The following is a 16,650-nucleotide window of genomic DNA, read 5'->3' as shown; positions in this document are numbered from 1 at the left end:
TGCCCTTTGGAGCAGGGTGTCCATAATCTGGTGAAGGACTGTTACGGGGTGTGAGCAGGGATACAAAGGCCAATGATGACTGACTTCTGGGTGAATGGCAGTATGGGTAGCACTTATTTGCCCCACCCATGTGAAATTGATGTACGATCAAGCATGTTGGCTCAGTAAGGGTGGGTTTGGATGGATGGGTGGGTTTGGATGGGTGGGTGGATGGAAGGAAGGATAATGAAAAGTATAAACTATAGTGTCAGTTCTGTGATTCATTCTAGTCAGAAGGAAAAATTAGACATAAAAGAAATTTGCAAACAGTACAGGACAGTACAGAAAGAAGTTTATATTGTAGAGGCTAGAGATGGAAGACATTTAGGAGGTCAGTAAGGGCTGTATGATAAGAACAGTCTCTGGGTGAAACTAATAGGTACTGAGTATCTAGTATGCATAGGTACTTTCCACTGAATACCTAATTTAACTACCTGAAGAATTCCTGAGGTTGCTGTCCTACTGTCTTCTCTGTATCCAATCCTGTTTTGTGTGTGTGTGTGTGTGTGTGTGTTTTAAATGAGGACAGATTCAGAGAAGTTAAGTTACTTTCTAAGATCTCACAGCTGCTAGACAGTGGAGTGTGATTTAATTAGTCTGGGATATGGTCTGGGCTTGGGAAGTTGGAAAAGATCCCCAGGTGATTCTAATGTGCAGGCATGTTTGGGAACCACTGCTTCATGTTGCTTCTGCAATGATCTGTTTAAATAAAACACATCGGGCCCTGTCACCGGTACTTAAAGACCTCCCTAATCTTCTTGACCAGCAAATTAAATGGAGACAGATTGAGACCCAGATCTCCCTTGGTTTCCAAGGCTGTGTTCGTATACAACCATTTACTTTTGCAAGAGTCAGAATTGAGGCTTTGGATGGACGTGATGAGTGGGCAGAACTTGGATAGGCAGCTGATTGGGAAAGGCCATGCCATCCTCCCTGATAAGGATTCTTGGGATGTTTATTTACCTATTAAAGTTGCTAAGTGCAGTACCTTGCAGTAAATTGTATTTTTTTTTCCCCTCTCTTCTGTCCTTTCTCTAGAATAATGAAGAAGGTTGTAGGAAACCGATCTGGCTGCCCAACTGTAGGAGACAGAATTGTTGAGCTCATTTATATTGATATTGTAGGACTCGCTCAATTCAAGAAAACTCTTGGACCATCCTGGGTTCATTACCAGTAAGTGCTACATACTGTTCTTAAGTTTTTAGAGGTTTTTATTTAACAAGGGTTGCATGGTTGCTGGTAGAAAAAGCTTATCAAATATTATCTTTTTTTTCTTTTTTTTAATAATTGTCTCTATTTTTAACATCTTTATTGGAGTATAATTGCTTTACAACAGTGTATTAGTTTCTGCTGTATAACAAAGTGAAAGAGCTATACGTATACATATATCCCCATATCTCCTCCCTCTTGTGTCTCCCTCCCACCCTCCCTGTCCCACCCCTCTAGGTGGTCACAAAGCACGGAGCTGATCCCCCTGTGCTATGCAGCTGCTTCCCTGTGTAGAGTGTTTCTCATTCCTAATTGAAGTTCAGATTCTCCTCGGTGCCTTTTGACTTTCAAGTGCTATTCATTATTTTCATTGATTTCTTTTAAAAATAGAAAACAAATATCCAACCTCCTTTTTACCTTCCCTAACACTTAGCTTGCCTCTGTCAGTCTGTCTACACTAATCTCATCTGTTTAATCAAATAATGATTTTGATAAACTATGGACAGGGTCATTTCTTGTGTTCCTTAGGTTTGAGTTGATGACGTATTTCTCTGTCCCTCTCCCCCATCGGTATTCTTGTCATTCTTAGAAGAGAAATCTGGGCGTAGCTTGTCTGAATGCTGGGGTCTTGTACTTTTAAAGATAAGCCTCGTGCTTAGTATCGCCAGAGCGCATGTGTTACTCTGTGTACAGTTTTTATTAGTAGAAGATCTCACTGTTTCCCTCTTGTGGGTTTGAGACCATGGTTTAGTATTTGAAACAATTTTACATGGAACAACATTTGAAACAATTTTACGAGCATGACACTAAATAACATTGAATTATATAATGAAGTTTTTTAATTTTTTCAATTTCCTTTCAATCTTTCTAAAAAAGGCTTAGTTTGATACTACTGTATCTCCAACACTACTTTTAACACTTGCATGAGAGTAGCTGTAAGTCTCAATGCTCAGCAGGCAAAAAAAATACCTAGTTTGAGTTTAGTAATTCTTATTAAAGAAGAGTAATATGGAGGATTGATCAAGATGGCCCAGTAGGACGATGTGGGACTCACCTCCCCCTATGTACACATCCAGAATACATCTAACTGTGGAACAATTCTCATTGAAAACCAACTGGAAACTGGCAGAAAGACTCCTGTACCACCAAGACCGTAAGAAAGATTCACATGTAATCGGGTAGGAAGGGAAGAAAAGGGATCAGGTAGGGACCCCTGGGAGGGCACTCAGAGGAAAAGGGAGATTGCGCAAGTGGAGACCTGCCCTGGGAAGTGAGCGGTGAGAGCCACAGATTGGGCACCTGAGTCGTGGGGTTATACACAGGGGAAACAAGCCCCCCTTTTAGGTTGGAGGACCACTAGCACCAACAGGAGGGCTGTAGAAGGCCTAGACCCTGCTTGTGAGGAGCATGTGTGCCCTGGCTTGCCCCTGAGGCAGGGCAGAGAGGACGGACAGAGGTTTCCTGCAGCTGTCTCAGCACGTGCCCGCCCTAGCCCAGCAAGTGCTCTAGCCCCACTTACTCCATGTCACAAGATGGCACTGGAGCTGGGGTGGCCACAACGAGAGAGGAGACTGTGGGACACAGAGGCGACCTGTTCCCAGGATGGAGCCTGGGCAGTGGGGGAGGCGGTGGCCATTGTTGGCACTTACTCAAGCAGTGCATCAGAAGCAGCCCAGACCTCTCACGGCAGCCACTCAACCACAACTCACCCTCCGGTACATGCTGAGAGGTCACGCAGGCTCCAACTGCCAAGGGTGCCGCAGCAAGGCAGGGGTGGAGGAGATTGGGGGCAATGAATGACTGTGAGGGGCAAAAGGGTACTTGGACCCAAGGCTGCATCTGAGCAGAGCGAGGGAAACAATTCTCAACATAGAACCCCATGGTAATCACAAATCCCAAACCTACAATAGATACACAAAACATATAAAGAAAGGAACAGAAGCATACTACTAAAGAAAATCATCAAACCACAAGGGAAGAAACAAAAAGAAGAAGAAATGAACAGAAAACTACAAAAAAAACAACCAGAAAACAAGTAATAAAATGGCAGTAAGTACATATCTATCAATAGTTACTTTAAATGCCATTGAACTAAATGGCCCAATCAAAACACATAGGGTGGCTGATTGGATTTAAAAAAGATCTATCTAAATGCTGCCTACAAGATACTCACTTTAAAGCTAAAGACACGCACAGACTGAAAGTGAGGGGATGGAAAAAGATATTTCATGCAAACAGAAATGGCAAGAAATTGGGGTAGCAGTATTCATGTCAGACAAAATAGACTTTTAAAACAAAGCCTATAATAAAAGAAAAAGAAGAGCATTATATAACGATAAAGGGATTGATACAAGACGAAGGTAGTACACCGGTTAACATGTATGCATCCAGTACAGGAGCACCCAAATACATAAAGCAAATACTAACGGACATAAAGGGAGAAATTGACAATAATAGTAGGGGACTTTAACACCCCATTACATCAATGGACAGATCAGTAAGGCAACAGTGATCTTAAATGACACAATAGAGCAGTTGGGCTTAATAGATATCTACAGGTCATCACATCTGAAAACAGTAGAATACACATTCTTTTCAAGTGTACGTGGAACATCTCCAGGATAAATCACATGCTAGGCCACAAAACAAGTCTCAGCAAGTTCAAGAGGATAGAAATCATATCAAGCATTTTTTCTGACCCCAATGGTATGAAACTAGAAATCAATTGCAGAAAGAAAAATGGGAAAAGAACAAACACATGGGACTAAACAACATGCTACTGAAAAAAACAATGGATCAAAGAAAAAAGAGGAAGTCAGAAAATACCTTGAGACAAATGAAAATGGAAATACAGTCTCTAAAATGTATGGGATGCAGCAAAAGCAGTTTGAAGAGGGAAGTTTATGGTGATATGAGCCTTCCTCAAGGAACAAGAAAATTCTCAAACAACCCCACTTACCACCTAAAAGGATTAGAAAAAGGAGAACAAAGCCCAGAGTCAGCAGAAGTTGGAAAATAATAAAGATCAGAGAGGAAATAAATAAAAGAGAGACCAAAAAAATAGAAAAGATCAATGAAACCAAGAGCTAGTTTTTTGAAAAGTTAAATAAAATTGATAAACCTTTATCCAGGCTCACCAAGAAGAAAAGAGAGAGGACCCAAATAAACAAAAGAAGAAATGAAAGAGGAGGAATAACCAGTACAGCAGGGATCCAAAAAATCATAAGAGTACTACGGACAGTTAAATGCCAACAAAGTGAACAACCTATAAGAAACGGACACATTTCTAGAAACATACAACACGCCAAGACTGAATCAAGAAGAAACAGACCATTTGAACAGACCGATCACTGGTAGTGAAATTGAATTTGGAAAACAAACAAAAAAAAACTCCCAGCAAACAAAAGTCTAGGACTAGGCAGCCTCACAGGGGAATTCTACCAAACACATAAAGAAAAACTAATACCTACCCTTCTCAAACTATTTCAAAAACAAAATTGAAGAGGAGGGAACACTCCCAAATTCATTCTATAATTCCACCATTACCCTGATACAAAAACCAGAAAAGACACTACAAAAAAAGAAAATCACAGGCCAATACCTTTGATGAATATAGATGCAAAAATCCTCAACAGTATATTAGCAAACCAAATCCAACATTATATAAAAAGAATCATACACCATGATCAAGTGAGATTTATTCCAGGGACACAAGGATGGTTCAATATTCACAAATCATTCAATGTGATATATACCACATTAACAAACAGAAGGATAAAAATCACATCATCATCTCACTAGAAGTAGAAAAAGCAGCTGACAAAACAACATCCATTTATGGTAAAAACACACATCAAATTGGTTATAGATGTAACATAGCATAATAAAGGCCATTTATGGCAAACCCACAGCTAACATCATACTCAGTGTTGAAAAGGTAAAAGCCTTTCCTCTAAATTTAGGAACAAGACAAGGATGCCCCCTCTCGCCACTTCAATTTAACGTAGTATTAGAATCCCAACCCCAAAAAAAAAAAAAAAAAAAAAAAAAAAAAGCATCCAAACTGGAAGGAAAAAAGTAAAACTGTCACTATTTGCAGATGACATAATACTTTATGTAGAAAATCCTTAAGTCTCCACCAAAAAACTATTAGAGCTAATAAATTCAGAGAAGTTTTAGGATATAATATCAATATACAGAAATCTGTTGCTTTTCTATACATTAATAATGAACTATCAGAAAGAGAAAGTAAAAAAAACAATCCTGTTTAAAATCGCTTCAAAAAGTATAAAATTCCTAGGAATAAACTTAACCAAGGAGGTGAAAAACCTATACTCTGAAAACTGTAAAACATTGATGAAGGAAAATGAAGATGATACAAAGAAATGGAAAGATACCCTGCACTCTTGGATTAGAAGAATTAATATTTTTAACATGGCCATGCCACTCAAAGCAATCTACAGATTTAATGTGATCCCTGTCAAAATACCCGTAACATTTTTCACAGAACTAGAACAAATATTCGTAAAATTTATGTGTAACCACAAAAGAACCTGAATTGCCAAGCAGTCCAAGGAAAAAGAACAAAGCTGGAGGTATTTCGCTTCCTGACTTCATTCAGTCTATACCACGGGTCCCCGACCCCCAGGCTGCGGACCAGTCCTGGTCTGCAACCTGCTAGGAGCCAGGCCACACACAGCAGGAGGTGAGCGGCAGGCAGGTGAGTGAGTGAAGCTTCATCTGCCACTCCCGTCACTTGCATTACAGCCTGAACCATCCCCATCCCTGATCCGTGGAAAAATTGTCTTCCACGAAACCGGTCCCTGGTGTCAAAAAGGTTGGGGACTGCTGGTCTATACTACAAAGCTTTAGTAACCCAAGCAGCATGGTGGGAAAGTAAATGGGTGTAGCTACTATGAAAACAGTACGAAGGTTCCTCAAAAACCTAAAAAAGAGCTACCATATGATGCAGCAATTCCACTGCTGTGGTGTATATCCAAAAAAGTTGAAAACACTAATTCAGAAAGATATGTGCACCCCAGTGTTCATATCAGCACTATTTTCAATAGCCAAGGTATGGAAACAACCTAAGGGTCTTTCAGTAGACAAATTGATAAAGAAGAAGTGGCATATATATACAGTGGAATACTACTCAGTGATAAAAAAGAAAGAATGAAATTCTTCCATTTGCAGCAATATCAGTGGACCTAGAGAATATTATGCTTAGTGAAGTAAGTCAGACAGAGAAAGACACATGTGGTATGATATCGGTTATATGCCAAATCTAAAAAATAAAATGAACATATTCAGCAAAAGAGAAACAGACTCACAGATACAGAAAACAAACTAGTGGTTACCAGTGGGGAGAGGAAAGGGGCGTGGGGCAAGATAGGGGTATTGTATTGAGATACAAATGACTATGTATAAAATAGATAAGCACAGGGAATTATTTTGTAGTAACTTTTAACGGAGTATAGTCTAAAAAAATAATCACAAAAGGGAAGAATAGTAATGTGCTTTTTTGTGTCTTCCATTTATTACAGTTGATACTGTCTTTTATTTGTGGTCTATAAAAGTTTCCAATAAATTTTAAAAGGTGAATACATTTAACTAAACATCATAATTATTTTTGTTTTGTTTTGCGGTACGCGGGCCTCTCACTGTTGTGGCCTCTCTCGTTGCGGAGCACAGGCTCTGGACGCACAGGCTCAGTGGCCATGGCTCACGGGCCCAGCCGCTCCGCGGCATATGGGATCTTCCCGGACCGGGGCACGAACCCGTGTCCCCTGCATCGGCAGGCGGACTCTCAATCACTGCACCACCAGGGAAGCCCCATAATTATTTAATAGTGTCAATGGTCATGAATTTGGGTAAAAATCATGAAATTAGTACCAGCTATACCAACTGGTAGTATGTATTGACCTACGTTTTATTTTGAATCACCTTCCTAAGAGAGCACTCGGAAATCTTTCAGTTAGTACAACTTGGAAGTCCCTTCATATGTTTCTTTTTTATTGTTATTCTGTAAAGAGATGTTTTGATGTGTTCTTTAACTTAACCAATAAATGCATCTTTAGTGGCCTGACCTAGGTTTCTCCATTTCAGGTTAGTTTATAGTTTAGTACTATTAACTTTAATGTCCAAGGTTATTCCAGATTGGAAGTCCTCTAGAATTGAAAGAAATGAAAATTCATAATATTGTTAAAATGACCATAATACCCAAAGCAATCTACAGATTTAATTTGATCCGTATGAAATAACCGATGACAGTTTTCACATAACTAGAACAAACAATCCTAGAATTTATATGGAGACATAAAATACCCAGAATTGTCAAAGCAATCCTAAGGAAAGAGAACAAAGCAGGAGGCATAACCCTCCCAGACTTCAGACAATACTAGAAGGCTACAGTAATCAAATCAGCATGGTATTGGCACAAAAACAGACATATGGATCAGTGGAACAGAACAGAGAGCCCAGAAATAAACCTGCACACCTACGGTTAATTAATCTTCAACAAAGGAGGCAAGAATCTACAGTGGGGAAAAGACAGTCTCTTCAGCAAGTGGTGTTGGAAAAGTTGGACAGCTGCATGTAAATCAGTGAGGCTAGAACACACCCTCACACCATACACGAAAATAAATTGAAAGTGGCTTAAAGGCTTAAATATAAGGCATGATACCATTAAACTCCTGGAAGAGAACATAGGCAAAACATTCTCTGACATAAATCGTAGCAATGTTTTCTTAGGTCAGTCTCCCAAGGCAATAGAAATAAAAGCAAAAATAAACAAATGGGACCTAATTTAACTTATAAGCTTTTGCACAGCAAAGGAAACCATGAACAAAATGAAAAGACAACCTACCGACTGGGAGAAAATACTTGCAAATGGTGTGTTCAATAAGGGATTAATCTAGTAACCCAAACAAAAAGTGGGCAAAAGACCTGAATAGACATTTCTCCAAAGATGACATACAGATGGCCAGTAGGCACCTGAAAGGATGCTCAACATCACTAATTATTAGAGAAATGCAAATGAAAACAACAGTGAGGTACCACCTCACACCAGTCAGAATGGCCATCGTTAAAAAGTCTATAAATAACAAATGCTGGAGAGGGTGTGGAGAAAAGGGAACCCTCTTACACTGAGGGTGGGGATGTAATTTAGTGCAGCCACTATGGAGAACAGTATGGAGATTCCTCAGAAAACTAAAACTAGAGCTGCCACACGATCCGACAACCCCACTCCTGAGCATGTATCTGGACAAAACTCAAATTCGAAAAGATACCTGCACCCCTATATTCATAGCAGCACTATTTACAATAGCCAAGACATGGAAACAACCTAAACGTCCATCGACGTATGAATGGATAAAGAAGAAGTGGTATATATTTAAATGGAATATCACTCAGCCATGAAGAAGAATGAAATACAGTAAGTCCACTACATACCAACGAGTTCCATTCCAAGAGTGCATTCATAAGTCCGATTTGTTCATAAGTCCAACAAAGTTAGCCTAGGTACCCAACTAACTCAATCGGCTATATAGTACTGTACTGTAATAGGTTTATAATATGTTCTCATCTCTGAAAGTTTGCAACTTGAAGGTTTGTATGTTGGGCACTTAATGGTAATGCATTTTGCAGCTATATGGATGGATTTAGAGATTATCATCAAATCTAAGCAAAGTAAGTGAGAAAGAGAAAGACAAATACAATATGATATCACTTATATGTGGAATCTAAAATATGACACGGGGGCTTCCCTGGTGGCACAGTGGTTAGGAATGCACCTGCCAATGCAGGGGACACGGGTTTGAGCCGTGGTCCAGGAAGATCCCACATGCCACAGAGCAACGAAGCCTGTGTGCCACAACTACTGAGCCTGCGCTGTAGAGCCTGCAAGCCACAACTACTGAGCCGGCACGCCACAACTACTGAAGCCCGCGTGCCTAGAGCCCATGCTCCGCAACAAGAGAAGCCACAACGAGAAGCCTGCACACCACAACGAAGAGTAGCCCCCGCTCGCCACAACTAGAGAAAGCCCGCGCACAGCAATGAAGATCCAATGCAGCCAAAAACAAGTTAATTTTTTAAAATAAGTAAATAAATTAAAATATGATACAAATGAACTTATCTACAAAACAGACTTACAGACATAGAGAACACACTTGTGGTTGCTGGGGGTTGTGGGGTGAGGGTGGGGGAGGGATGGACTGGGAATTTGGGATGAGCAGATGCAAACTATTATATATAGAATGGATAAACCACAGGTCCTGTTTTATAGCACAGGAAAGTATATTCAACATCCTATAATAAACCATAATAGAAAAGAAAACAATGAAAATTCAAAATATTAAGAATCTTCTCAAAAACAGAGTGGGGGGGAACACCCATTGTTGTGGAATTTCTTTGCAGTGGCAGTGATTTTCTCACTGGGCAGTGAAATGGTCTTGGGCAGAGTAAAGGGATTCATTGAGAGGAGACTACCCACTTTTCATTGCCTTTTGGATACACAGGCAGACCTCAAAGATACTGAGGGTTTGACTCCTGGCCACTACAATAAAGCGAGTATCACAGTAAAGTGAGTCACACAATATGTTTGGTTTCCCAGTGCACATAAAAGTTATGTTTATACTATACTGTAGTCTATTGTATGCAACAGCATTATGTATTAAAAAAATACATACATTTATTTATTTATTCGAACATAATTGCTTTACAATTTTGTGTGCTATCTGTTTTACACATGGTAGTGTATTTATGTCAAACCTAATCTCCCAGTTCGTCCCACCCTCCCCTTCCCCCATGTGTCCACAGGTCCGTTCTCTACGTCTACATCTCTATTCCTGCCCTACAAATAGGTTCATCTATACCATTTTTCTAGATTCCACATATATGCATTAATATATGATATTTGTTTTTCTCTTTCTGGCTTACTTCACTCTCTATGACAGACTCTAGGTCCATCCACATCTCTACAAATGACCCAGTTTTGTTCCTTTTTATGGCTGAGTAATATTCCATTGTATAAAGGACATGTATCCCAAAGTACATACCTTAATTTAAAAAATCCTTTCACAGGTATGAACTGCACAGAGAATATAATCAATAATATTGTAATATCTTTGTGTGGTGACAGGTGGTAACTGGGCTTATCATGGTGATCGTTTTGTAATGTACAGAAATACGGAATCACTATACTACACACCAGGAACTGGCATAGTGCTATAGGTCAGTTATACTTCGAAAACAAAGACAAACTCATGGAAAAAGAGATCAGATTTGTGGTTACCAGAGGAAGGGGGCGGGGGGAGGGGGAGTTGGGGGAGGGGGAGTCAAAAGGTATAAACTTGCAGCTCTAAGATAAGTAAGTACAACCCAAGAGCTCTTATCACAAGGAAAACTAATTTTATTTTGTATCTCTACGATGATGGTTGTTTACTAAACTTGTGGTAGTCATTCCATGTTGTATATAAATCAAATCATTATGCTGTACACCTGAAACATATTCTGTGCTGTGTGTCAATTATATTTCAGTATAAAACTGGAAAGGGAAAAAAAGGTTTACATACTTTGTTGCTAAAAAATGCTAACCAACCTCTGATGATGCAGGGTTGCCACAAACCTTTAATTCGTAAAAAGTGTAGTATCTGCGAAGCGCAAAAGCGTGAAGCACAATAAAATGAGGTGTGCCTGCAGTTTCATGAAAAAGCAAGCTAAAAATCTGGGTTTGGTCCAGGATAGCACCATACCTTCTGCATCAGGTTTGTCCTGTTTTTTGGTTTGTTGCTTTTTTGAAATCTTCATGAATCACGGGCCACCATAAATGTTCTCTGCTCTATGGGAGTAGCCATATTTCTTGTTGCTAATAGGCCTTGTAAATAAACTTTTTTTCTCTTTTTAGCTACAGCATTGAAAAAAAGAAAGCTGTTTTTCTCTGGCGTTTTGTGACTGACAGGCATCTGATAAATCTGCAAAAGGAACTGAGCGTCCCTAGACTTACATATTCTCATGATTAAGAACGGCTGTTTGGGTGGAAATATGTTCTCAGTGGTAGCGTTTAGGTCAATTAAAACGGATGATTTTATTATTAAAATGGTCACCATTGATTGGTATTTGGTTCTTGTTGGATGAAAAGGCATATTTTCTCTGAGGGGATTTTATGGAAGAGTGTTTTATCCCTCCTTTCTTTAATAAATCATCTGTGTTAGTGATATTAGCTGGCAGGAGGTCTGTTAGGACTTCAGTGCTGCCGTCTTTGTGGTCTCATGCAGCCTAAGATCTCCTCCAGAGGCCAAGCAGGTCCTCTAGAAAGTTTCTTGCCCATTTCTTTCCCTTTTAAAGATTAGAAATTGTCGGCGCTCTCTGTATTCATCTTGGGTGATGGAAGATGATAAGAATTCTATTAAATGTAAAGGTATCATTGGGTTTTTTTATTTAGGAGCAAATCTATGATTCCTGTTGATCTTGGGAAAATATTTATAAATTCTGTCCAACTTATATAGGGACCCAGGACATTCGATGAAACATTTATTAAATACCTAAATGCGACTAGTATTCTGCTAGGTACTGCAAAACTCATATCCGTTTTGCTTCATGTGAGGCCTTTGCTGAGCATGGATAACACACAGGAAAGTGAGATGCAAATAGTCCAAGACATACCATGTTTTACATCAAACTCCAAATTAGGAAGTAGGTCCTGGCAAGGAGGTTGTGAGCGTCCATCTCGTAATAGTGTGGCTTAGTGCAGAGAGAATGTTCCAGAAATCCTTTGCCATTGCTGCAGCCAGCCCTGTTAGGAGGCCAGCTGCCTCGGGCAGCGAGGCAAATATCTTTTTAAGTCATCAGTCTGTTCTTGATGCTCCAGACACACAGAAGACATTAGAGGAACAGCATCAATACTACCGGCACACACCCAATTCCAAAACACACAGGTGTAGAAAGTGATTGAAGAGGGAAGACTATAATTGTTCAGCCTCCTCTGTCCTAGACAGAGATCAGTCTCCTGCCTTGGGTTTATAAGACAAACCCAGATAAGCTAAAAAAATCAGACAACTCCCAAACCAAAGCTTCAAGTATAAAGCATGTAGAGTTATAAGTATCTCACGCATCCCATCATTCATTCTGTAGCCTTCCGTTGAGTAGAAGCCAGCCTCACATAGCATACATATAGGCCCCATGTAATAAAAGTCCAAGATTTCAGGAGTTAGGCTCCTGCCAGGCATCTTTACTCATCATGGTTTGTTTTAGTTATCCACATTTAAAATAACACCACTAAAACTCCAAGTTAAATACAGAGTCACAAGCTAGAGACGGTCAGTCAATTACAAACAAGTGGAGGTAGCCAGAGCCTTCAAGGCAAAGGTTTCTCTGATGAGGGTGGCCTGTTTCTCCCTGCTGTGCCTGCTCAGGGCGCTCTCACCTTTGAATCCCAGCTCTGTCCCTCTTGAGGGAGCCGAACCTTCCCCAGCCCCAGTTGTCAGTGTGAGTCCCTCCAGCCCCTCCGCCCCTCTCCCATAGTGACCTTGGCAACATTGCCACCACCATCCCAGCTGTTTTCTTTCTTTTTTTTTTTTTATTGAAGTATAGTTGTTTTGCAGTGTTGTGTTAGTTTCAGGTGTACAGCAAAGCGATTCAGTTATTTATACATATATATCTAGTCACTGTGAGGATCGAATGTTCCTTGAGAGCCACATGGGAATCCAGAAGAAGGACACTGTTTCTGGGGTCGGTTTGTATTTAACTTTGTGGTCCTGGCCCGCGCTCCTTCCACCTTGCCTCCCCTCTTTCTTTTCTTCCTTGTCTAGACAAATAGTGCTGAGCTCTGATGTGAAAATCATCACACTAAAATGACAGTTTACTGTTGCTCTTCCTGGAAAATCCTATCTGGCGTTTGCATTCTTTTTTTCTGCAATATGCATTAATGTAAAAATAATTGGAAGATGGACTTCCTCCTAGTGGGGAAAGGAAGAAAGAAAGTGAATCAGATGCTTAAAAGTCATTGCCGTCATCTGATTCTAAAATGTGGGCTCTATCTTCATTTACTTTTATGCTTATTGGTCCAGTAAGAGCCATTCAGAATTATTACTGATACATAACAACAGAAAATAGTGCTTTTTCATTGGCCAGTCATGAGTTAAATTTACATCAGTGTTTTGAGAATCAGTGATGAAATAAATGTAACCAAAATCAATAAATTCTGTTTTAGTATTGATTCCTTTCTTCCGATTGGTCATTCTTTATGCACTCCAAAACAGTGGTCAGGAGGCTTTTTCTGTAAAGAGCCAGAGAGTAAATATTTTAGGCCTTGCTTGACCATGTGGTCTCTGTTGCAGCTACCACGTCTCCTGCTACTGTGTGAAATCAGTCATAGACGTACAGAAACAAATAGGTTTGGCTAGTTCAAATAAAACTTTATTTTTGAACACTGAAAGTTGAATTCCGTATAATTTTCCCATCACAAAATATTCTCCCTTTTCTTTTCTAACCATTTAAAAATGTAAAGAACATTCTTAACTAGAAGGCCATACAAAAACAGGCGATAGACCAGGTTTGATTGATGCTGTGCTAAGGCTTTTGTCGAATAGCCAAACAAAACATTGTCAGTTTCACTTCTTTTTGAGCTCTGGGAGAAAACAATAATGCCCTCTTACTATCAAATACATAAAAATCACCACTGCCTATTGAGTGAGATTCTAAGCTTTACCTAAAATCAGGTACTGTAGTTAGTTGATGAAAATCTTGAATAGTTGTTGAAGGAGACAGGACATGCCATGTGCTCTAAGCAGAATAAGACCTCCGTCTCAGTCTGCCCAGGCTGCTGTACCAGATCGTCACAGCCTGGGGGGCTTATAAATAGCAGATACGTGTTGCTTACATTTCGGGAGGCTGAAAGTCTGAGATCAGGGTGGCAGCATGGTCAGGTGAGGTCGCAGACTTCTCATTGTGTCTTCATGCGGTGGAAGGCGCTAGGGAGTTCTGTGGAATTTCTTTTATAAAAACACTATTCCCATTTATGAGGGCTCCACCCTCATGACCGTATCACCTCCCAAAGGCCCATTTACTAATACCACCTCCTTAGGATTTCAGCATATGAATTTGGGGGGACATAGTAACCTCTAAACATGGTAGTTCTTTATTTCTTCCACAGTTGTCCATTAGGCACCACTGTATGGTCAGCCCAGGCTAGGGGTACAGCAGTGACCATGGCGGTCTGCAGTTCCAGCTGTTGGGAGCTTTCTATTTCGCTGGTATTGGAGCATCTTCTGTGATTAGTCAACTCCTCTAGAGCAGATTATATGAGCTTTGTGATGGCTCTGGCTCAGAAGCCACGTGTGGGGATGTTTGGTAGACATGCTAGTATAAAACCTCTCAATTCCTGCCCAGTGGCATTCAGTTTAAAGGATTTGTCCATCTTTGTTGGTCCCTGAGGGAGTAGAGCTTTTGTTTCTTTGACTTTGGGGTCAAGGTTGTAGTTTTACCCATGGCGTCTTTTATCTTTCAGGTGCATGCTGCGTGTCCTGGACTCATTCGGCACCGAACCAGAGTTCAACCATGCCAACTATGCCCAGTTGAAAGGCCACAAGACCCCCTGGGGCAAGTGGAACCTGAACCCGCAGCAGTTTTACACCATGTTCCGTGAGTAGTTGTGTCTTACCTCTACTTTCCAGAATGCCGCTGAAGACAAATGGGAAAAGAAATGAGGCCACCATGTGTTTTCAGCTGTGATTCCCGGAGCCCTTAGCTGTAGAAATGGGTGCTGTGGAACCTTTTTTCTTGGGAATAACTGGATTTTTTTTAAAACCGGAATTGAAAGGCTATGTGAACATTTTGTAAAAAACCTTAGAAATGTTCTGGAGAAAAATATTCCATATGAGGTGTCACTGGAAACCATCTGGGAAAGGACTTTGGATGGACTTCGGCGGGCAGTAAACATGCTTCATGCGACACAGACACTGTTTAGGGTCCACTTGATGATTCAAGAGGGATGAGGTCTTCCATGTGCATACATTTTCCAAGTAATTAAATGTTCATTATTTAAGCATCAACCTTGGTAAAGAAAAAAAAGTCAGTCTTTTCAAAATGGAACGATTTAAAACTGTTTCATACCTTACTGGCTTCTTAAACTTTGGGCCTAGGATGAAATCTCACCCTCTCTTGCTCACGTGGTGTCCACGTTGCCACGAGCAGTGATAATTTTGTAAAGTGATGTAGTGGACAGGCTAAAAGTAGATGAACCCGCTGGCCCCAACTGTAGCCTTCCAACAATTTTCTGTGTTCCTTTCCCACATTCACCATTTCTTGTTGTTGCCATCAGTCTACCTGCCCGTAGCTTCATTTCTTTATAATTAGCTGAGGACTGTGAAGCCAAATACCAAATCCTGTAGTATTCATGCCAAAAATGAATTTATCATTTAAGTCCATAGACCTTGGTGATTCCCCTTGTTGAGGTGAATTCCTGTTCTGGAAATGAAAGGTCCCCCGAGTTAAGCAACGTCCATTTGGACACTCAGAGTGCAGATTTCCATTTTCCTAAATTATCGGAATAATTTTAATCCAGAGATTTCCATCCTAGAATTAGGATCTGAGCTGCGAATCTGTTTCCTTCTTTAAAACCCAAGGCCCTCTGCCGTGCCTTTTCCCCATGTACTGACCCTTCCCCCTCACGTGCAGCCACCTGAAGGTGACCTTTTGTCGGATTCACTAAGTGCAGCAGCGAACACATTGGACTAATCCTTGGGTGTGAAGTATGAGAAGGAAGGATGAATTAAGAAGGTCTGTGGCAGATGGGGAAGTGATTTTAAAAATCGACTCATGTTTAAATGTTCATTTTAGCTCAGAGCTGTGTTTGAGAGCGTTCTGTATGCATCGTAGACATTATTATTGCCGCTCCTGGAGCTCTGTCATCCTATCATAGCCTGTCACGGGGGCACAGTTCAGGGGACAAACTAATATAGGGCATGGTGGGTGACAGGTGGCTGGCAGCATGGTGAGACATGGCTAGAGTTACCTTTGGGTCGACACTGCTGTGTAACTTTGAGGGGCTGCGATGAGGTGACACAAAATAACCTAAGAAGTGGCTTGTGTGTTACTTCACATACATAAAATGTTAGTTGTGTCCAAAATGACCAACACTACTTAAATGACACGGTATATCTATGCCCTCCGTGGGATGGTATTTCCCTATATCTGGGGCGTAGAAATAGAAGGCTTTTCCAGAAAGAAGTTCTCTTTTAGAATGTTGGAATTCAGAGTCCAAAAGAACTTATTTTTATTCTCCATGAATGGAGGATTTCATCAGTGTTGATTGATTGAATTGAAATCAATTCACTGCTTACAATATAACTAAAGATGGAAAAATAGATTAATTCTTGTTAACCTGGGAAAGGGATAGTTTCT

General features: G+C 40.4%; 1 protein-coding gene across 6 annotated transcripts in view; it reads left to right on the top strand.

Annotated features, from left to right (window-relative positions):
* Positions 1–16,650, top strand: part of MGAT5 (alpha-1,6-mannosylglycoprotein 6-beta-N-acetylglucosaminyltransferase) — a 360,006-nt gene that overhangs the window by 236,393 nt on the left and 106,963 nt on the right. For all 6 annotated transcript variants that reach the window (XM_024764088.1, XM_024764090.1, XM_024764087.1 and 3 more), the window contains 2 exons: positions 1,078–1,212; positions 14,756–14,889. In XM_024764088.1, the coding sequence (XP_024619856.1) occupies positions 1,078–1,212; positions 14,756–14,889 (269 nt within the window). The remainder of the gene's footprint in view (positions 1–1,077; positions 1,213–14,755; positions 14,890–16,650) is intronic.

This window comes from Neophocaena asiaeorientalis, unplaced genomic scaffold, assembly GCF_003031525.2.
Source record: "Neophocaena asiaeorientalis asiaeorientalis breed wild unplaced genomic scaffold, Neophocaena_asiaeorientalis_V1.1 scaffold102, whole genome shotgun sequence".
Lineage (NCBI taxonomy): Eukaryota > Metazoa > Chordata > Mammalia > Artiodactyla > Phocoenidae > Neophocaena > Neophocaena asiaeorientalis.
The sequence above is the reverse complement of the archived record's forward strand: the minus strand, read 5'-3'. Positions and strand labels throughout refer to the sequence as shown.